Source organism: Spea bombifrons, chromosome 11 (genome assembly GCF_027358695.1).
Source record: "Spea bombifrons isolate aSpeBom1 chromosome 11, aSpeBom1.2.pri, whole genome shotgun sequence".
In the NCBI taxonomy this organism is placed as follows: Eukaryota; Metazoa; Chordata; class Amphibia; order Anura; family Pelobatidae; genus Spea; species Spea bombifrons.
This window is the reverse complement of record NC_071097.1, coordinates 29,153,691-29,177,843: the sequence shown is the minus strand read 5'-3', so window position 1 is coordinate 29,177,843 and position 24,153 is coordinate 29,153,691. Positions and strand designations below refer to the sequence as shown.

The 24,153-nt window shown below is 38.5% G+C and overlaps 1 protein-coding gene across 1 annotated transcript in view; it reads right to left on the bottom strand.

Moving 5' to 3' along the window:
• Nucleotides 1–24,153, bottom strand: part of SLIT1 (slit guidance ligand 1) — a 122,224-nt gene that overhangs the window by 30,319 nt on the left and 67,752 nt on the right. The window contains exons 5-10 of the mRNA XM_053450034.1: nucleotides 8,067–8,138; nucleotides 7,874–7,945; nucleotides 7,145–7,216; nucleotides 6,593–6,756; nucleotides 2,157–2,304; nucleotides 67–138 (exon numbers count right to left, since the gene is read on the bottom strand). Of these exons, the coding sequence (XP_053306009.1) occupies nucleotides 67–138; nucleotides 2,157–2,304; nucleotides 6,593–6,756; nucleotides 7,145–7,216; nucleotides 7,874–7,945; nucleotides 8,067–8,138 (600 nt within the window). The remainder of the gene's footprint in view (nucleotides 1–66; nucleotides 139–2,156; nucleotides 2,305–6,592; nucleotides 6,757–7,144; nucleotides 7,217–7,873; nucleotides 7,946–8,066; nucleotides 8,139–24,153) is intronic.

Sequence of the window (24,153 nt, the reverse complement as noted above, 5' to 3'; positions counted from 1 at the left end):
CCCCCCAAAAATGTCATTTTTGATACAAGCCGAGTATGGCCATGAACACCCGCCACATGTACTTACATCCTGCGCAGTTTTTTGTAAGGAGAAAACGCACCAGGTGGAACGGATTTGATTCCATTGAGCTCCAAGCGTCTACAGAAAAAACGAGGGAGAATAATATTAGACAAAGTCACGAGAGGTGCCTAATCCATGGGGGGGGGCCGTTTAAGAGATGTAAAGCTAAATGGATTACTTTCTGTACGTTGATAAATATCACCAAGTAGATGGAAAAAAGTGTAACACAGCCTATGAATTCATTTATTGCAGCCACATTTCACATTAATCCCTAGGACACCAATTGGGGTATGCGATTATCATATTACATTTTATTTAAGAAGAGGAACATCTTTTTATGGAATAAAGCTGATACTTTTATTATATGTAACTGGTTTTCCAGAAGAATATTATTTTAGAGCAAAACTAAATGAATCTGCGAGGTTCCATCATTCATTGGTTGCGTAGAATTGGACAGTCTAAACCCTCATTTCAAAGTGTGACATGTATACTGCACTCATGATCAAACAACATCAAAGTTATTTTTACCAGTCTCATTTATGTAATGCCGTCTCCCATTTACGGACTTCTTAATTGATGTTTCTTACGATGACTTGCTTGACCGAACAGTCCCCAGACGGAAAGGCATAAAGACAGACTGACCTGTCAGCTGTGCATACGAAACATAATGGCCTATGCTAAGTCTCCATCAATTACATTTAGGGGGTGCCAGCGGGAGCCTGTGTACCAATTCTAGTCTTAACAAGGCGTACGTAATGCTTTTAGATCTGCTGAGTCTCTCGGCTGCTGAAGACCAGCTGGGTACTCCGGCAGTCGCTGCAGTCTAGAAAAAGACCGTCGATTAAAAGTGATCAGGTGTATCTCAGTACCTCGCTAACTGCCATAGAAAAAGATGTCTGGCGGCTGGGAACACACATGGGGAAATGTACTATGATGTTATAAGCAGTATTTACTATTCTGCTCTTTGTAAGTCTATAGAGTCCATGTATTGAGTAATGATAAACGCCCTTTACACCTTCTCATATCTCGTGTATGCTGGTGCGTTACGCAAATCAATAATAGTATTTAATTGATAAAGAAAACAAAAAAAGCAGTAACTAATTATCAAATTATCAATTATTATATGTGAAGAAGCAGAAGAAGACGCAAGGACACCAGAAAGCTCATTAGGGGTGAGAGAACTGCCGCAGCTGAGGGTTTGGGGCACCTTAACAGTGCTTGGTGCCTGAAGAATTAGTAATTCATCCTAATAAGTCAACAAATAATGTCCAGCTTCTGTATGTCAGCTCATGTTGTTATCGTGACAATATTATTTATTGGGGTTATTATTTATTGATACTGTGTCATAAACGTCATTGTGACATCATTATGGACACAGTTTAAGTCGTCACTCACATGGTCCACATTCATTGTATCTCTACACTTATAATTCACTTCTAAGTCAGCATAGTCTGCATGGACACCAGAACTACATAATTGTTGCAGGACTATAAAAAACTTAATTCTTTAAGGATAAGAAATACATCTAAAGACGATCATCTCACATTAATCTCTGAATCTACGTTCTAAACTCTCCATCTTCCCAGGGTACATTTTCCCACACACTGTCCCTCATTAACCCCAAAAATGTCCTTGACCGGTACAGAAGCCAAAACGGAGTCTAATCCGATGACAATATTCTAAAGCAGTTTATTAACTGCTTGTCGGAAAGGTTAAGTCCAAAGCCCCTTTGTACAGCGCCAGCACATTCGTTTTCCAAAACCCTGGGGCGTAAACACTGTCAGTTTGCTAAATAATCCTGGAATAAATATTTGTATGAAGGGAAATGACATATTTAACCCTTTCCTGTATAAAGAGAAATGACATATTTAACCCTTTCCATGAAAAATGGGGTGTATGTCCCAGAGACCATCCGTTCTTTGGACAGTCACTCTACATTGGGAAGATATTAATGTACCACAAAGCAAAACTCTTGTTAATAATATAAATAATTACCTAAAGGCGACCATTTTACTTAAATATGAAGTTCTCTGTCTTAGTATACTGCTAGTGAAGGAAATCATAGGTGAAATGCATCGGGGCGGCGGATAACTTACATCTCAGTCATGGTTTCAGGAAGATTTGCAGGTATCGCTGTTAAGCCTTTTCCTCGGCAATCGACAATTCCGTTACTACAGGTGCACATGGCCGGACACGAGCCGACGGAGAGGCTGCAGATTTGAGTATTTGAAAGGTCCGCTTGTCCTGTAGACACAAAAACGGCCAGAATAACATCTTTATTTCACAGGAACACAAAAATGTCTCCTAAAGGACAACCAAAGAAGTCTACTAACCAAACCTTTTGTCGTTAACTTGCCACGTCAAACTTATCTGTAGTCCACATACTGTGTTTGTGGATGTCGGGCTCACTTTAAGATACGCAGATAAAACATCTCAAATGTTTCTACCTCCTTTATCATGGAGAGCTTCATATCTTGCACTTTTAGGTTTTATTGGTTATTTTTCTATCCAGTGCAGACAGAATGATAAAGGAAATAGAAGCAAAGAAAAGTATTTTACCTGCTAAACTAATAGCCGCAAAACTATCATAAGAAGTTCACAATGGTCGGATGAGCCAACCATTTATAGTGAAAAAATAGCATTTTCAGAGCTTAATTAAAGTAAAATGAAACGCTCTGCATTTTGTTTCCTGTATTTAATGTTGAAATAACACGAATGTGAATTTGAAAACCCCTCTGCAGTAACAGGCTGTATCTTCCGCTTACGGGACTAACATTTATACCGCGCAGCACCTGGCTTGTAAGATTTAGAGATTAAATTGCGTTATAACCTTAAGCAATTTTCTTTAGCAAAGTGCATCCTGAAACACGCCATGCCATTTCCATAATTTGGCGGAGAAATGAGGCGCGTAGTAATGACAGAAATCTATTTCCTATTGTATGGATAGAATGGCTCATGCAAGAGAAAATAACCTTGAGTGATTTTGAATTGCAAATTACAAAGGTGGTAAAATAATTTTGTTTTTCTGGAATTCTGAATATAGAAATCCACTTAAAAGTGACAAATGGCTTCATCTATGAGGGCTAGGAGAGAGTTAACTCTTTGGGTACCAAAGGGCAACACATTTCTTGTCTATCAATCAATGGATTGGGCACTGTTTGGGATACGTGTAATTGGTAGAATAGAGGAAAAATAAAAGTGGAACGTACCCAAATATCAATCTCATACATTGTAGTTTCAAATAAGAACCATCCGACCCACCTACATACTTGCCAACATCCATATGTATAATGTCATATGGGTGTGACATCATGGGCACTGTCATGATGTCACATTCTACCCTCCTTATGTAGAGAATTCCCCAATCACAACTGTTTTAATGTAAGAATGCAAGGTCAGATATTATGCGTCTATAGAATGTGTAGGACCTGCATGTATGAACTTGAAAAACAGAAATCATGTTATAAGCAGATCTATTGCCAACTCTGCATATGTTCTTAATAAGTGTCAAAACTTGCAAACCAGAAAAATTTCACTTAAAATCTCTATGGTAAAATTTCACTTAAAATCTCTATGGTAAAATTTCACTTAAAATCTCTATGGTAAAATTTCACTTAAAATCTCTATGGTAAAATTTCACTTAAAATCTCTATGGTAAAATTTCCGTTTTTGGAATTTCTCCCGCATGAACACCCTCCAGCATTCAAAAAGTTAGCAATACTCTAAAGCAGAAGTGTTGGGAAGATAAAACCAATCATTCCATTCACACAGCAAGGGACATTCACATAAAAGTGTATTGAGCCTTTTCCAGATGCCCATATGGCACAGATGTCGAGGCTCCGTGTGTCAGCTTTCCAATTAGATTAAGTGATGCGGAGTCATTGGAAGGGTAGAGACAATAAAACAAACCGCGGACACATGAACCAGAGACGCTGCATGGATAGCAGAGCATAAATATTGAATTTCCAAGCTTTGAAGTTGAATCAAGATTTACTCATCACCAGCCGATGTAAGTCAATAATGTAAATATATCTTTGAAGTCATTTAATGCGCGTTAAAGTCTGGAATACTGCGTACGCTGAGATCTGAGACAGTCCTGGTCACTCCGCAAATTATCAGGAACGTCACAGTACATTTCTCTAAATGATATGAGTTTAATGTGACTGCTGACTGCCCGCAGCCTACATCGCGGTTATTATGTGGGGCGGGTAATTCATGTCCCCAAATAGCTATCACAATCAACACAAAAAAAGTCCCATAAAAAAATATCAATCCAATTACAGTTGATTATAACGTTTTTGTCTAATTAGCACTTTAGTGCTGGTTGATCTCTATGAATGATACAGAGTGAATATTGATTAATTTAATAATAATAATGATAATTTTGTGACATCCTGAAGACTAATTAATTTTAAACTATAGAGGAATTTTGACGATATGTTCCCAAATGGTGTTTCCTCTGGAGAGACTCTATCTTGATTAATGTCAATAAGGAGATATGGATTATCATGGTTTTTTTCATATGAGAGTCTGGATTTCAAGACGTATTTTTAAAGGTTTTTCTTAAATAATTATTATCAATTCATATAGTCTTTATATTGCATGGGGTATGACATATAAGTTACAGACATCCCATATTCTAAACTAACGGGTTTAAAGTTCTAGGCAAAAAATACGTGTCCAAATAAAAGGGAACGTGAAATATTTGACAGGGGCTCCCTCTACTTAGCGAGTGCATTTGTATTTTCCGAGTATTACCACCTGGTTTGGGTCTTCTTAATGGGAGGTCTGATACCCAGACAGCAGCTGTAGCTCATTTGCACACATTCTGCAGATTGCAATCATACCCGACGTCCTGTGTACTGCTTCGGCGGCCGGGTATACAGAATGTGATACTCGCCTTGCTACATTACACAATCCCCTAAAGGGGAACCATCGCCTTCACAGCATTTAGTAAAATATAGATTCATTTATTAATCTATACATCAAACGCTTGGACTTTTTGGTTTTCAGCCAGTCTCATTGTTTTTGTATGGATGGGATCAGGGGAGGACTGGCATGCGGGGCAGGGGGGCAATTATGGTCTGATTTGAAGATTTTGGGCCACTGAATACTAAATATTGTTATGTGTTTCACATGCAATTCTGCGTATAGCCACAGGGGTTTTAACAATAACTTCGGGCAGAATTTACACTCTCACTGGGTCGTTGCTGCCTCGCTTAAGGCTAACATATGGCATTTCTATGATATTCGTCCTAGGGATTGTGTGTTGGACAGGTCCATGCAGATCTCTGAGTGAATGGTCTTTCAAATGCATTAGGACTTGCCCACTGGGCTGAAGGCCACCAGTCCTCCCCAGGATGGAAGATAATGGTTTTACTGACTGCCATATTAATTTATTTACTGTTCCAAAATAATTCCCTTTCTCTTCAACCCATCCTTACAAGGCTGTAGAACCAACCAGATTCCTGCAGAGCGGAGCAGTAACGTTAAAAAGTAAACTTTTAAAGTAACGATGGTTCCTCTGACAGAAGCCAAAGTTACTTTTCATCTGTAGTTGTCCAACAGATTATGGGCTGTGAACGCACGTTGCTGAAGTCAGTATGCGTCTCAGTCAATCATGGAGCCAGCAAAATGGTCTTCTCTCACTGCGCCTGCTAGTTAAGATCCCCTCTAGCAATCTAGGTAAAAATGTAATTGCTCATTGCAGTGACTGTCGGCGACCAGATCATTATCTACAGGCAGGCAGTGTCGCTTACTCTGATAAAACAGCTCGTACTTTCTAGGACTGCCTTAATAATTTTAACGTTAGAACAGGACAATAACTTTGCTGCACCCATATTATAAAAGTATAATATTATTATTATGTGGGTTTTGTGTGCGAAGGAGGCAGATCAACATTAACGCCCCACGTCTTTCTGCTCCTTTTCCGTTATAAAAGTTTAGGCTGTTACCGTTTCAGTACTGCTGGTTAACAGTGGGTTAAAAAAGAAATCACTCAGTTGAATTCACAAAGTCATAGAATTGTGGAGCGGTTCTACTTTGTACAAAACGTTTTTCTATAAAGCCTAGACTTCATAGAAGAACATTTGTTTTTCCCAAAAGTTAAATCGTTCCTACTTTTCAATACTTTGTCAATCTCCTCTGCAGCCATATTATCATCTCCCTTTGGATTGCATGACAGCGTGTAGAAGGAACAAGCTGTTTGTGTTATCTGTGGAGAGGGAACCTGGGTCCGTCATGTTTGAAGACGGGAATTAGAATTCCGTGGACGTTAGCGTTTGACAAGGCTCCAAACAGAAGCTCGGGACGGTGAGGACTCTGCTCTTAGCAATTCATTATTTCAGCCATCATTATTCTTGTGCTGTACCCAAACATTCAGCCAGCGTATTCAGCAGGGTAAAAGGTGCGTAGCCACTATTCTCATTAGCTCGTAATTGGTTTTTCGCATTAATGGACGGGAGATTTGTGAGCAATAGCAACGCTGGGTCTGTGTTAAGAATAAAGCCACGGGAAAATAAAAGAATCTGACCTGAGCAGCTAAACTCATGCTTCTGGACTTCGGCCACGTTGAGGCCACGGAGCTGAGGCGGCCCGGTACACTGTGTGAAGAGCCCGATGGTTGGCCGCTGGCGAAGCCACTGAGAGAGCCAGGCCAAGTGACAGTCACAGAACAAATTGTTAGAATGCAGGCGGCTGGAAGCAAGAACAAAATCAGTAGAACACAACAACAAATAAATATATAAACGCTCATGTAAGATATATTTTTAGTGATGTAAGAGATATCTGGTATTTTGCAAGAATCCTGACCCCCAGTCTGTTTACCTGTGTAAGAAGTAAGCTTCCTTATACTATAACCCCTAAATTTCCCGGTGTCCAAATTGGGACACCTTCATTGGAAGGCATGGTTGGTGGCAGGCCAACCTGGCCACCTCGTAGAACTCAGCTTCAGTGTGTTGCGAGGTGGCCATATTGGAGCTGTAGAGCAACTGACATAGCAATCAACGGAGACATTTCTTTCCCCCAACAAGGGCTCTGGTCTTTCCCTTCATGAGCTTTTATGAGCCACAAACCGTTTACTTACAATGTTCGAAGCTTGGGCATATGGTTAAAGCTGGAAACTGGAATTGTGCTGATGTTGTTGTTGTTGAGAGTTCTGAGTGATAGAAAAACATTTTAATCACAGCACGTTAAAGTGGCATGGAAAACCCCAGAGTTCTGTTTCCCATGGTTATAAATAAGGACAGTGTAATCACAATGATATGGTGAGTATTTTTCCACTGATTATTTGAGATCGCCTTCCAGAGCAAATTTCAATTCATTTCAACCACATAACATGAAAGCAACAAACACTTAATTTATTACATTTTTTTAGTTACTTTGATTAATGAAAACATAAGATCAAAATAAAATTCCTTGTTAACATCGTATGGTTTCTCATTGGTCTGATGCTTTTAGGAATACATTTTGAAATAGATAAATTATTTTAAAAAACATTAATTCATTTAAAAGTTGTATATTTATGCACAGTACACAATGTCTTGTGTCATCAACTCATAAATTCTATATAAGGATTAAATCTGATATTTTGGATTTTTATTTATTTTATTATTATATTGTTTTACTAGATCTATCCCAACCCTCATCTACCGATCTTGCCTCCACCTCTTCTCTCTTATCTCTCTGATTCTTTATTTTTTTTATTACAAGCATCTTATCATTTGTAGTAATAACCTCTTAACTGAAATCGATATTAAATATATTTAATGGTTTAAGGTTTAGAATAGGACTTAATAGTTGGTGTAATACTTACAAAACTTCCAGTCCTCGAAGTGCCCGAAATGCTCCATCTTCAATACAGCTAATCTGGTTCTTGTCCAGTTGGCTGGTGAAAAGGTAGCAAGTTAGGATAGAATTTGATAATCATTATGATATAATGTAACGGATTTGGGCTTGTTTTTTTTTGGGGGGGGGGGCATTTCATCCTAAAGACATTTTTTACTTACAGATTTTTAAGCTCAGTGGCTCCACGGAAGGTCTTCCTTGGAATTGCCTGGATAAAGTTCTCGCTGAGATCCCTAAATAATAAAAAAAAATATATAGATCATATTGGAGAAAGAACCAGACTACATTTATACGGCTTATAGTCCTATCGCTAAATTGAAGATTAGAAAAATTATAGAATGGTAACTACAAATGGCAATAACGTCAAATCTCCCGTCATTTCAATGAGACGAGGTACGGGGTAATCATCTTCATTATCAATGCAGTCTATTCAGTCTTTTTTCAATTTAATGGCTACATATTATTCGATCTCATAGAGCAAACTGTTTGTCCTGGATGAGTTGCAATGAAATTACTCCTGCATGGGGAATAGCTGGATCTGAAACCCAACAATTACTAAATTGCATAATTCACTAAAGTGGACTTTAATGGCCTCAGCAGCTGAACTTGACAGATCCTATGGCACCTCAAGCTCCGATGTCATTTCTATAAAGAAAAACCCCATTTCCAGTTGAGTTTCACCTAAACAGATATGTTTGTGCAATTTGGTGAACAGTAAACATGCTTGCTTAATTAGTTTAATTCTACTAATATTTAAGATGATTTTTGGACCATGCTGGCCCAAGGATTTAGTCTTCTACCCTAGTAACAGTATTTACAGTAAAGTTAAATAAAACAGATGATTGTTCTAGCCAACAGTTAACTAGAACACTAAGGACATCAAAGACCCATTACCCAGAGCTGATACATTAAACGTGGCAATGAGGGAAGCTACAGATTTTTAGGAACCATAAGTGAACGTGGTGGTGGCATCTCAGACACAAGATATTAGCTTCAAAATGAACACAATCATTGTCACTACTGAGTGATAATCGAGACGAGACATGATAGTAGATATAGTCAAAAGCAACTGAACTTATTTTAATAAATCTATTACCGTTTTTAGAATTGGAATAGAGCTTTTTTTCTCCTTTAGATAAAAGCAGGAGAAACTTCAAAAATATATAGAATTTAGCATCAGGCTAGACTTTACATTTTTATTCTTGTCACTTATTCCGACATGTAATTATCCAGTGGGTGCCAGAGAGGTGAGACCTTTGTTTCCAGAAAGGTTAATCAATTCAGTAATAAAGCGCAGAAGCTTTCAGAGTGAAGAGGAAATGAGTAGTGATTGTGAATACTTTGTGGACGTGTTTAAATATTACCAGAGAGCAGTTACCGGGTTTAAGTTTCTCTGCAGCGCAGGCCACTGAGGTCTTCGTACGAAGGCAAACAGAATCATTCTTTGTTACACAGTGAAGTGTTTAAAATGTATGCTTGTTGCAGTGTGAAATGTAAGATGCTTGTTAAACAAGATGTTTACATTTCGCACAGTCCGTTCCAGGGAAGCCTTCTAGTGGGGTTGAGTTAGCCGTAGACATAACCAGGGGAAAAGCTACTCAATCATGTTGTATCAAATGAACTTAATCTAAAACAGACAGCAAAACTGAGTAAACGTTCCCAAATTTTTTTTCCTCCAAAAAAAACATGACACTCTCTGTAGATGCATAATTTGTTATTTAAAAGTAACCCATAAAATCCTTAAATTACAATTTTATTAAAGATCCAAAATATACAGCACTGTGGAATAGGATGGCACTATATAAATCAATAAATAATAATAAACAATTTGTATTATTATATGTAAAATCCAAACGGCGCAATACTTTTTTAATAGAAAACTATAAAAAGCAAGTAGTAAGTCAAGTCTAAGTAAAATTGTTAAATAAAGCAATAAGCAATATATTATTTAACTCTTTGTGATAGGCACTATTTTGGGGATCATTGCCATGCCAGATGCATGCTTTAGTGTTAATGTTTAAACAGTATGTCAGAAAATATAGACCTAGCCAGAAATCCATGAAAACAGCCTTAAAAATACAGAAATTAAAGCTGAACAAAATAACAATTATTGAATACAGCCTAACAATGTCTCTAAGATATACTTTTTGAAGTGTTGCAGTACCGAATCTGGCCACCGTGTGGCACTAGCAGACTTTGCAGCTTTGGTACTGTGACAATCAGAGATTTTTCTCTGCAGTAACAGCAAAGTTTGAAATATTTACCTTTCCAAAACTTTTTTAAAGCCTCCTTTTCAAAGAACGTTTGCGAAAGAGAATAATGACAACTGATGTCCTGTGCTCTTCAAACACACATCCCTTGACAACAAGGCTTTGCTAAATTTGTTGTAACGCTTGGCAAATCTTTGTAAAAGGCATTGTATCAAAATCTCCTGGGTCGTTTAGGATTTCCAATAAGTGACCAAACACAAGAAATTCTTTTATCATAAAAAAAAATCACATCCTCACCCTCAGGATCTTGCATGCTGGCTGTTATACAGCAAAGACGGTCGAACAAAAGACTTATGTTTTAAAGCAATCCAAACATCAAATAATGTCTCCCCTGCCTCTCACTTATATATCCATGAATATTATTATAATTCTCCTTTTTCTTTCTTTTTTTCTTCACAACATTCATTCAACCTTTCACAGTGTCCAATGATATAGTGACCTTATTAAAAAAAAGACAAAATCTACAATAAAAGAAGGAAAGCATGAAAAATTGTTGTGTTTCAAATAAAGTAGCCAGAAACAAATTAGGTAGAATTATCCCCCTCTCCCCAAAACTCTCCCAAAGGGACTTGGTGACCTAGAGGAACTAAGCTTTTTTTACCTTGGACCCAACCTGACGACCCCAAGCAGCCTACCATCTCACCCCTAGACCATCTCTTTATTCTTGTGTCAATCCTTTGATGTTGATAGGGCCACAACTGAATCAGAACCTTCTGATATTTGGGTCCCTAGGTGGTTGCATGTGTCACCTATGTAGCTAGGCTGTTCTTTATTAACATACTTGGGAAATGGATGTGAGCTGGCCCCTAGGCCTCTCATAAGCACTTTAACCCAGGCTTTAAAATAATAACTTGCAAACTCATAGGAACAACGGATGATTGCTTTGATTAAAAACCTCAAATCAATGGAGGCTATTTAATCATAAAGACCTTGAAAACACAACAGTAAATTTCATAAAGTTGAGGGAAACAATCGAAAAGTATATCCATTGTGTTTATTCCTTACGACGTACAAAAGTCAATGTAGTTCTTAGAGACCAGTCAAATAAACCATTGAGCAGACAAATTACTTAAATTATTTCAAGACATTTTTTAATTCTTCTTGTAGTGTCTTCTAGCCAGAGAAGCAGATGTTTGTTCTACCGATTTAACGAATGTCATGATTCCATAAGACGCTATAGGCTAAACCTATTTAAGAATACAGGAATAAATAATATCACATCATGTTTTGTACATTGTCTCTTGACGACACATGATCCTGCGTGTATTTTTAAGCCACATTCCTCTTAAAGAGGGCAAGCAATGGAATCTGGAAGAAAAAAAGAAGGTCACCGTTGCAGTCTTCCCTGTTTTACTAATCCCAAATTCACACTTTAACCTGATTGAAAATCATCTTGTTTGGTCCTTCCTCTGTGTTCTCTATTTGAGGGGATTAGGTTCGGACACAGCAGGGGGGTAATTGGTTTGTAGCAGTCTTACTCCTAGCTCTGTTTCTGTAGCTTGTCAGCGAGCCTCCGGACAGCGGCTTTACACAGAGACTTGAATAAAAAAGGACTAATGAGTTGGGCCTACTATACACGTTGTAATAAAGTTACTTTAACTAGAAGCTTCAATCTAGCAGACAATAATAATAATGGCAATTCACATCTGACTACCACCAATGTAGGAAGCAGAGAAGGCTTGTGATGACTCCAGATCCAAGGCAAGGCTCCTTCTGTGTCAGTATTGGGGCAGAGTTGGTGAAATAGGGAACTCAAGCTTTAGTAGACTACAACTTACATAAACCCTGACTTTCTTCTTTTATGGGAAGAAAGGGAGAAATTAACGAGTGGTCTATAGTTGGATATCATAGATTAGAGCCTGAAACATGGAGTCAAATTCATATATTTCTTTAGTTTTCAAAGAATGAGTCCCTTGCTGGTGAATGCCTGCACCTAATATTCCGACATATTTTATATGTAAGCTTAAATTATATAAAAGGAACTCGTCGCTACATCACTCGCAACTTTAAACAGTAAAATCATGGGAATATTCTTTGTTTGCTGTTGGAACATCATGTAAATCTCTAGAACGTTCCTCTACTAAAAGCTCCCGGGTTGGGGCTCTGTTATTTGTGCAGTCCTCTTGTCATTTGGGGCAATTACTAATGGAAAGTAATAAAAGTGCTATTTTAAATGTTCTCTTAAACGGAACACATCCTTTCCTCATTAGCAATGTATAACTTCACAGGGATTCTAATGTGCAAAGCGTATACAATTTGAACGGAACGGTTCACTGGCTTTCAATAAGTGGGAGACAAAAGTGGCTTATAACTTGCGGTCAGGCCTATGGGTGGCTGATTGGTGGCTGTGCTCCTAGACCTCCCTGTCATTGCTAATGTTTGATCATTGCTCTCTCCTGGCACACTTCCTATTCTACCGGTTTCCATGGCACCCTGCTTTCTCGTGCACATTTTGTTGCTGCGTCATGGTTTCCTTTTCTGAATAATGTCTCTCCGATCTTAATATCGATGGTTGTAGCGAGTTGTTTGTGGCTGGGTCCTCGAGTGGTCTACACTTCATTGGGTGTTGCCAAAACTCTCAAGCGGTGGAGAGCGGTTGTCACTCACAGATTTTAAAAATCTACCCCGTGGAGACTCTAGTTAGAGGAACGTTAACTGCAACCTCTCATGACATCACAGCATAAGTCATGTTTCAGGAAACGTATGTGACAGTACAGGTGCTGGCAGTGTCCATAACGTGTCCATAACGCGCTGCCAGATTCTCGCGGTCTGTTCTGTTGGAGGGAGCAGGCAGCGGGAACGCTCGGTGGTTAGGTACGTAATACGCTTATAGGATAACAATTGTACAGTCTTTACTTTTCACACAAGTAATTATTGCTTAAAGGTTTCCTTAAGGGTCAACCACAAAGCCTAATGTCCCTTTAAGTCTCACCTAGGGGACAGCGCTGAGTATACATAGTCCTATTTTTGTTCCTTGTAGCACTGAAAGCCCTTCTCCCTCTTTGCCAAAGTCCATGGGAAGCAGGGCGTCCTAATTCTACTGTGTCAATTCATGCCATGAATCTTTGCAAGGATAGATAAGAAGAAAGGGCAGAGGGCAAATACAAAACAGAAAAAACATGTTGGGAAAAGGGAAGTAAACTTCAGTCACAATTACCAAGATCAAATTTTTAAGGAGAGGCGCATTTCCTCACTATAGAGTCATTAACAAAATGACGCACTCGTTGATGGACATAACTTGCACCATGACAGTAGCTCATTAAGCTTATTTCATGAGTGTATTGTCAACTCCCATTAATAAATAGATGACGTAGTGCTGCGTATTTAGGTCTATACTTCGTACTGTTGGATCATTCGGTTGCACCTGTTAGAGATATCATTCAGGTCAGCCAAGTCTCTTTTCCTGGTGGAGGTTTACAAAAAATTCCCCGGCTCACCTTCCAGCCACGCCACGAGCACGACTCAGTCTAGCAGTAATTATACATTTCATATTAATTCCTCCCTTTGTTCCCATGAAAGGAAAAACGCACTTTTTTCCCCTTTTGTCTCGTTGTGCAATTATTAATTCTTACATGCGTACCATTCAGTGAAAATTAAATTCTGCACTCCTGCTGTATTTCAGAATTAAAAAATATACAATAGTAATGAGGCGAGAGTATCCACATATAAAGGATAAATGTGCTATGATTACCATAAATATTCAATAATTACTACAGTCAAGAAGATAAAACAATATTCTTTGGTCTTTTCACAAAATTATCAATTATTTAATAAGAAATTATTAAAACTACAAAAAGTTTAACAATGTGGTACCTGTGTGTAGAACAAAATGTTCCGTGTACCCTCATTATATTGTATACAAAATATACAAAAATATTCCTAAAGGGATAAAAATGTACAATTCGTGGCTTGGTATACATACTTTTACAGTATATTTATATTCTACATACACACAATTCAGCATAAAAGTCCAACAACAATCAGTCTGCCACAAGTGATTGGTCTATCCTCGGTCCTCTTCTTTTGTGCCCTATAGCCCCATCATGTTGCCCTCTGGCTATATTCTCCCCAATCTTAGGCCTCGCCTTACACATGGGCAAACAAAGCAGCAGTGTATATGATACACCCTGCCTTGAGGTCAGGTGAATATGGTGGGAACTGGTAGCGTCTAGCATTGAGTTCCCATTGAGTTTTGCCGAAAATGTCAATGAAATAACTAAAAAACTTGGGAAGCGAAGAATAAATCCACATGTGAGAATTTAACCGGAATATAGCCTCGTGTTAAACAAAGAATTATTAATGGATTCTAGCTAATTATCCATTCTAAGTGTTTAAACACATTAAAGTACTCTGATGTTAGACGAACAGACTGGTGTTCAACGCAGAAAACAGTATTCCCCAAAAGGCATGTGTCTGATGAACTGTTGACAGCGCTCTAGTTCACGAGTTCTCTCCCGATACACACTTTGATATTGGATATTGGTTTAGAAGAATGCAGTAGCTGCTGAGATCTTGGGGAGGAATACTTAGATCCCACAGCTTTGCTTTGTCTGTAATATATTACTTTGAAGGTTCCTTTTAGAAATTAGAAACTGTAAAAAAAATAAAAAAATAAAAAACATTTTCTCCCCTTTATATGCAAGTCAGCTGGAGAACAAGACCCAAGACGCATTAAGGACGACTTAGTCAATCAATAGAGGGCTTCAGAGTTCAGAATGAAAGCTAAAAAATAACATACTGCAAGAGAGCTGAAAAGGCACGGAATAAACATGTAGCCATGTAAGCCTCAGAATAATGACAAAGTTAAAAGAACAATTAAAAAAATAATAATAATTTTCACCCCTAAACATTTTAATTAATTTTACAAATATTCCATATATATCATTGTTATATGGATTTTTAGCCAATTGCTTCATTTTAGCTCTGGTTTCAATACTTCTACTATATCATCCGACATATTTTAATTGCGTGCCAGTAATTGTGCAAATTAATTGCAATAAAGAAAATCAGATGGCAGCCAAAGATCCGTTAATAATAAAAAAACAAAACTTAATTGGGGTGCAGCTGACACTTTTAAAACAACCTGTTAAAATATGCAATGAACATTTTATATAGTAATATTCATGTTTATAAACAGCTTTGTGACAAATGTGCATGAGAAAATATGTACCGCATAATGTTTACAATAAAGGGGGTTTTTTTAGATTTTTTTTAGCAATGAACTTGGCAACTTTGTGGTAGATGGGAAGTTTTTTATAAAACGGAAAGCTCTTTAAAAAATAGAACGCAAAGTTGTAAAAATGACAGGAACCCCATATTAAACATATCTTAGCTCAAGCTAAATCTTTGTTAGCAAGAAGACAAGTGAACCCCAATGAAGAAATACTAAAACCTGACCCTTCTGCGGTGACATTGACCGCCACAGAAAGCCAGGAACCCACAGACCACGGTGTGGGGAAGATCTGCAGCTTCTCTGGAAGGTAAATACATTTTTTTTATAATTTTTAACTTTGAACAATGCGTATGAAATACTTACATGCATTGTTTAGGGAGCTGGACTGGAGTGTCCCTTTAAATGACATTGTGTTTGAGTGAACACAAAGCTTCTAGAATGTATGGTACAAAGTATCGCTAACAAACTCAAGAGCACCCTGACGGCGCATTAGACATATAGCCACGGTTGATTAAGTGTTTGATGCAGCAAGAGGCAAACAGGAATAGCGATCAAGGTGACTCATCGTGAAATAATACGGGAGGCTTTGTTGGGAACAGTCAGCAGGTCAATAGCTTCGAATGACAACTGGGCAGATAGCATGAAGCTATAGAGAAATCCTGAGACACTGCTGAAGACAGAGTAATGGAAATCAATACAGCAATCAGTGTTTGCATTACCTAAAGACAGAAACTATCAAACGAGCTTAGCTTTCAGTGCACTGGCCGCAAGCTTTACACCCCTGACTGATGACAAAGCACTATCGCCAACAGGCAGCAACCGCAGTTTGAAGACTTTTTACTTTAAAAAAAACTAATGCTCTGCTTATCACTAAAGTAGACGGTAACACTTGATGTATTATGGTACTTCCCAAGCAATCAGGACTTATCCTATATGCACCTTGGTCTCTAATAGCGTTCAAGTTTTGGCTGCCCATCATTGAAATGAAATGGCCAAACAACTCTCACTTTCTCACTTTTCTCTTTACCTCTTCCCTTTTTTTCAACCCTCTCTGTCTCCTTCATTCTCCCCATTCTGTCTTCCTCTCTCACGCTCTCCTCCTCTCCCTTATCTCCTCTGTTCTCCTTCTCTCCTTTCTGTCTCTCTCCCCCTTCTGTCTGCAACTACAAGCGGACTATGATTGCACCTTCTTTTAAGCCCAGCCCAGAGCCACTGACAATTCTCAGGGCGACAAAGCTATTAAATAAACATATAAAGAGCTTTACAGAGCTACGGAGTTGAGTAACCTATAGAGAGAATCCTATAGTAACTGGAGGTTCATCTTTTAGTGAAGATGCAACTTATTAGGGTTCCAGGACCTGAAATCTACTGAATACCCAATGTAACAATTCATGGGTTACCATACTGGGCATTATCTCAATCCAATTTCTGGTGATCCTTGAGCCAAATCAGCATTTAGTAGTCAACACTTTGTAAAGTTTATTATATGGTATTATATAGAAGGACAAAGGGCAGCGCTTATAATAATAACCTTCCCATCACTCCAATTCTACCTAATATTAAATATAATGTATAACTTATTAGTTAAGACACTTTATTGTGCACGACTGTGTGTTGTATTTAAAAAACGAAACATTCCTTGCTCCGTTTGGTGCACAATAAGGATGCTAGCCTGGAATGGTGGTCCCACATTGTTGGTTCTATAAAAAAACAAAACAATATTGTCTTATTTTACTAAAATATGAATATCCAGATAATGTGCCGGTACAGTAAACATAAGTGGACCACCCCAAGTGCAAGTCATGCAAGATTATTTAATGTTTTTTTCTAGTATTACGTCTGTAGGTCAAAGAGAAATATTCTTGGGTTCTGGAGGAACAGCTGACATGTTAATGGAGTCACTGACACTCAATCACATTTATCTGCGCTCCGTTCTGTAGGTGATTTGTTCTTGTGTGAGGTGATATTTGAAGCCAATTTGGAAATATAATAGACCACGAAAATGCAATTTTCCCCTTGCCCCCAACCCACCGTGTCAGTGTGCATTTTGCACAGATCCATCGGGATTTGGGAAGTACTGGCAGACGTGGCTAATGAGAAGTTCCGTGATTCTGGATATATAACAGGAGATCACGTTCAATATCCAGTTTGTTATTTGGAAAAAAACAGAAATGTTGGCACTTTTCCACAAAAAGATTCCAGTGTTCTGTTATGCTTTACGTTTTTTAAAGCGCGGCACTGGCACGTAACATATCTTCAGATAAAAGTGTATTAAGCGTCGTGTTAATGCGGGTGCAATCATGGCAGCATCTTAGGCCTTTAGCCTCGATCGTTCTGACAGTCCAAGATGTTGCACGACAGTTCATAGAGAATAAACCCCCCCAAGCGTCAGTCTTTCGGACCAAAATCCCTTGGCCCTTCTAGTCCAGTCTGGTGTTCGAAAGCCCTCAAATCGTAAAGAAAAAATGGTTGACAAACATCAGGAAATTATTTTTGTCTAATATGAAAAACAGGTGAATTGCACAATTCCAGTTGTGCTGTGTGTTCGTTTATAAATGTATTCTAGAACTTAATATGAATTTAGCTCTCCGTCATGGCGTGTTCCCATCTGCTCTAAGTTCTTTTTTTTCTCGTTTTTTTTCCTTTTTTTTTTTTTTTTTTTTTACAGTTCATTGGTTCGCTCGCCATAGAAATGAAAAATGGTCAATTTTGTGAAACATTTACACAGCTGGGGACAGGGGCTCCCCCGCTGACTCCCCGGGCTGGAGACCTCAGACAGCTCAGGGCCCCAGCTGACTTAACAACCCTTCGAGCACCAGAGGTTATAGCAAGGTATTACATTCTAATGCATCACACACACTCTCGGGTCTCGAAGAGTTAATAGACAGGGCCCGAGCCCAGGTCTCAGGGGACCCTGCATGGAATAATATATTCTGCATCATGTGGTAAAGTCATTTTAAATATACCTTGGCCCCTTCTGCACTTGGTCTCGTAAAGAAATTAAGTGAGAGTGTTTCAATCTTGGTAGTTTGAGAAAACGTATTCAGTCGCTATTCACCAAATGAATGGAAAAAAAAGACCAATTGCCCCTTTGTGGCTTGATGAGATTTCTTAAATTAGCAGCTTCACTTCACAAAGCTAAGCTTTTAATTATTAATATGGAAATCGCTACATAATTAAATAAGACAGGAACATGATAAATATACGTGCATGTATAAATACAATTTATACATACACTCGGCTTATGTTCTTTCCAAATCCCGAATGAGAACTTAGAGAGAGACTCGGTGTCCCATGCAGCCTCGCCAACGCAGAGATGCGTTCTTCAACCTGCTAGGGGAAAAAAATCACTTATCTTTAACAGAAGCTGCAGCCCCAGAGCTGCAGCACAACACCCACTCATGAAATCTAAAAGAGACACTGACCGATCATAGGCATTGAGGTCCATATCATGGCTGGGGTGTCCCTTTAAAGGGGGAGCTCCAGCTTTGCCTAAAGTTTATTCACTATTTTAAAGGTTTAATGAATGTATATTAAAGAACTTACACAGTAAGTGGATTCATAGGCAGCTACGTAGGGCACTCAAGTGTCCCATTAAATGCACCCATATCTAATGCACCCATTTCAGTATATCATCCCCTATATCTATTTCTATGTAAAAATATGGGAGTTTATCCCTATTAAAATGAAATTTTCTGTACAGCTATTTTAACTGGATTCTGACATGATGTGCTCAAGCACATGGCTTGTTAGTGTGGTATTTTATATCTCCGCGCAGTGAGTGATTTTTGGCATTACTTACAACATATGCGATTTCTTTTTTCTTTGTACTTTCTTATAAGTTTGAGTGCTTGTTCTGCTTCTTTCTCACATAAGAAACAGCTGTATCCATCAAACCTATTTCACAGAATTCTTCAACACGTTTCCTTTAAACGAGCTAACGCTCTCTACTTGTAACTACTGCAGTTACAGACATTTAAGTTTGCGAGAACGTCATTCATTCCACAGCCGAGAAGCTGTCAGAGCCAATGTCATTTGCAATAGTTTTAATAAAAGTTACAAACTTTATGATGTAAGAGTCTGGAGTCACCATAGCGGATTATAACAGGAGAAAGAGAAATAGTTTATGGGGATAGGCACAAAGAACTGCGCACAGACCTGGCCATCGGGCACAATCTGGTACAAAAAGATGAACAATTACATCAGATTTATGACATCAGAGGTCTTTTGCTCAGATGGAATGAAGAAGTGACCTGTGAGGTCCTAAACATTTATTTCACTTAACTTATTTTTCTAATGAAATGTATCAACTTCAACTAAGGGCTCCGTTTTTTTCTTGGGCTAATACTGCTAATGCATTCTTCTTATCAAGAAAAAGGGGTTAAAAACGACAAAAATATGACATAAACCCTCAGCAGGGTAGATGTGCCTATTGACACTCCATGCAACGGATTGGTGTTATCTCTGGCACAGGTTTTTATAAGTAGAGGATAATCTGAATTATTGCCAGTTGGACCGTGTGGTCCAACATATTTTACGCTTATCAGTCCTGGATAGAATAACTTCCGTAGACCAAATTTCAGGGTTTTTTTTACAGAATCCTGCATTTTTAAGACTATTATGCGTTTCCCGTGGCTTGCTTTGTCCTTTATTTTAAAGTATTCTGTCAGAAACACAAACTCTAGACCCCCACGAGCTGTTTTGAGGGGCATCTCCCCATGTACTTCTCCCGATTTGTCTTGAAGGATGTTATTGACCTTACTGCTCACTTATGGGAACTTATATTAAGGAAGAAATAAAAACAATTTTACTCGAAATGTGAGGCGATGTAAAGTTAACAAAAAATTATCATGAGATCCTTCTTCTCAGGGGCTGCAGGGTTCACAGGCTATTATAGATTTAATCCAGCCTTTGGTGAACATGTCGCGGTATGAAATAAAGGCTGCTTCATTTCCAAAACCCACTCGGAGGTTGTCAATGGCTGTTAATTCCCTCAGCAAAAGTTAGCTTTGACACCGCATAATCCCAATTAAGCGACCACATTACGACAGCCTGCATTTGGCATGAGCTCATTCGGCAAAGTGAACTTTATTCTAGATGTATCCTCTAGGTCACCCACTGATCCCACTCAAATGTTTAAAGGTTTTTTATTTGGGGAAAGGGTAGAATTTCCATTGGTGTGAAAAGTGGGCCACTCAGACAGGCAGCCCTTGCCTAGGCCATCAAGCCAGGTCAAGCTCTTCTTTGTCCTCAAGTGTGTGGCTTTTCAGTAGCCTACTAATTAATTGGCCACCCACATTATACACAGACATGTGGTATAGACAGCTTACGACAAATCCCTGCCTTATATATGTATTTTTTTAATTTATATAGCGTCATCAATTGAAGCGGCGCTTCATACAGCCGTGCGTTCAAAGGGTCCGACAAAACTAGAATTGACAGACCTCGACAAATCAATACACTAGGTAAAGAGGTATAGGAATTAATACATTTGAAAAGGAGGTCCATGCCCCAAAGAACTTACAAAGTTGATCGATAAATGCAACATTATTTTAATTAACAATAACTCTAACATTATTATAAAAAATATAATGCTACTGGAATTAGAGGTTTTGGTGCATCTTAACCAACCAATTAATTAATTTTAAAACACATGATCTAAACATTCCAACTACAGATTCTTATTTACAAAATAAGAGAAATAACACTAATCTCCTTCCGGTTGCTAACAGGTTAAATATATAGTTTTTCCATCATGTCGTAGAATATTGGGTTGCAAGGTCAGGCTTACTTATGGTCTTGGAAGTAATAAGACACAGCGAAGAAGATTAGGATTTAAAAACAACCAGAGAGGATCTTAATTCCTTGGAGAATGAAGAAGGTTTGTAGATGACAGATAAGAGCCAGATAAATTCTATGTATTAAGACCACACACACAACTGTTCAGGAGAATGTGACCCTTAAGTTAACCCCTGGTTTGTAAGTTAATAGGGTAAGGGGTACTTGCCTTGTAAAAGGAGGGTGTCTATGGCAAACGCACCTTTATGGGACTTCTAGTTTCTTTGGGGATATATCATAAATAATACAGCGCCCTTTACACTGAAATATTATGAAATGTTACAATTTCATGTGGATTAAAAAAAACATCTCTGCCTTGAGCATACTGGCTAGTATGCTTAAGATATGGCATTCTATAGAATCTTGAGGTCCGTATTAGTGTTCTGATATGAGACATTATATGGTATACAGGTCCTGAGACTATTCTTCCTAAAACTAAGACATTGACTATATAGGTTTCTGACGGCTTTGTACAATTTGTCTTGAAGATAACTTCACATAAATAAGATGCTCTTCTAAGTAGGACATGGATGACCATGTGAAACGTTCATGCCCGAGGCCGCCTGCATTTCTCTGCTTTCTGTGAGTTTTACAAGGGAAACTGATACTCACGTGGATACATTATACGCAACTAAAACATTGGTTCAGAATTTATGGTTTTATCCAAGAGAGGAGACTGAACATGATCCTTTGTAAAACAAATTGAGTGGAGCTTTTTATATCCCGGTCATACTGGAAACAATTGGTCGGGATCCTGTATAGAGAACGGGTTTTATTTCTACATTTTTAAAAAGAGCCACAGGATACAAGTTTGTTCTCAACATGTATGCGCCTAGAAGTTGATGTAACTTTTAGTCCTCATGATATATATAAACGTGCAAACACTAAATAGTGCGTTTATATAGAAGACCAACATTTTTGCATTTCATTTTTACAACAAAACATTTTTCTTTTGTATCCAGCCTAATTTCATATTTTTAGGAAACCATGTGCTTGACATTCCATCAGTTTGGGGTCCCATTAGCAGTTACTGGCAAATGTCAAAGGAGGTTTGTGCTGTGGCTCCAATGTGGCCGCAAGGTGGCTCTTCTTGTAAGGTGGGTGATCATGTCCCGGAACCACTTATGACACCAGTCCTCCCCACCTCTAGCCACACAGCCCAACACAGGTGTCACAATTTAGACACTTGGGGTTTGTGACATCCAGCTCAAGCGCTGGCTCACGTGAGAGTTTCCACGCGTGTGATTTGGCACAACAAATGGGACAATACTGATCATTGTAAATCACCATTTAGCAAATAAACCCCTTTATAAGCCTATGTCTGCTGAGAAGCTTTGCCACCTGGTTCTCTTTTACAATAAAGAATTATTTTAGCCCTAGTGTTCCGACCCCTTGTGACCACGGGGTGACCGGGCTATGAATCTGCCAGACTATTGGAACATTTTCTGCCACTTAGCATTGGGTACTCTGGCAAATTGACTAGAAGTATCTCATTTTCTCTGAATCGAAACAGTGCTTAAAAAGAGATTTTTCTTTTACAATCCTGCCCCCATTGAAGGAAAGAGTTGATAATGAGAGATATTAATCACTCGAGCTTTCTAGAAAATGACAATTATCTACTCAGTAAATCAATGGGATGTAATTGCAGTATTAATACCTCATTACACAGACTAATGAGATATGCGCAGCCATTGGCAGCAGCTGGTATATTTTATTACAAAATGCTGATCTCACCTTACTTTACAAACCTAAACCAAAACTAACTTTTTTCTTTTACTGAAACACATAAGAAAAGTCAAGAGTCATATAAGTGGAACAGTAGGGAAAATCTTCTTATTTAAGTTCCATCACTCAATCTCCTCATTAAGGCTGCCAGAACCAATAAGCTTTACCAAAGAGGAAGAATAACATAAAAAAAACAATATTCTATGATATTCGAAAATTAAAATGGCTGCTCCCAGGCCTGGACTGGCCATCTGGCAAACCAAGCAAATACCCGGAGGGCTCGTGCCTTTGTTCCTTTACACACAGCCCTAAACTGAGTGTAAGTGAGTGTAAGAGTGAGTGCATGCAGCTTCTTCGATTTGGCCTTAAAGTTCCATGGCAATCTGGCCCTGGCGGCTCCCATGTCATAAGGGTAAAAATGGGGCGACATTTGATACTGTACAGAGCGAACCCATGAAAATGGCCCATAGCCAGCCGCATATGATTCCTACTAATAAATATAACTCTGCGTTTCCTTGTGGGACAAGAGACAGCAATATGCATAAACACAATAAATAAATAAAGAGGCAAGTGTCTGAGAGGGGATTTAAATTCCCATTACAAAGCAATCACAGTTTAGATATTCAGAATTCAGTAATAAAGAGTGTTACTAAAACAGGCTGAAGATAGTGTGTGTAAGGGAGAATCTATTTAATTGCATCAATTGTTCCGCAGTTCTGGGAAAAAAATAGAATCTGGCCTTTATTTTAGTAGAGCAAAATCAGCTATGTAGAAAAAAATAGACTATACGGATTGTCTAAATTAATTAGCATAATTTTTGTTTTCTTAATGTTTTCTGATGTGACTTATTTTAGCTTAAAAGGTAAAATGTATGTCTTTCTCATTCAACCAAATGGCTCACATGGTTTGTCCCTGGCCATTATCCTAAATTCAGGAATGTCCCCACTTTGTTCCTCTCTGCAGATGTGGAGAAAGAGTTTGACAGGGGGAACTGATCCTGGGAATGGCACTCCAGCACAAGGGACTGGGATGCTCCATGCTTAGCAGGATAGATGCCTTCTATCAATCTCCCACGGCGCTGATACACCTTAATGGAACGTTACTGAACAGCACCAGACAGGGTTGCCCCTCATTCCCCCTTCATTTTGTGTTGGGTTTGGAACCATTCCTGAGGTCGGAGGTGCTCAATATCACATTCCCTACCCAGTCAGCCCACAGATTGAAAGACTCCCCTACATTCAA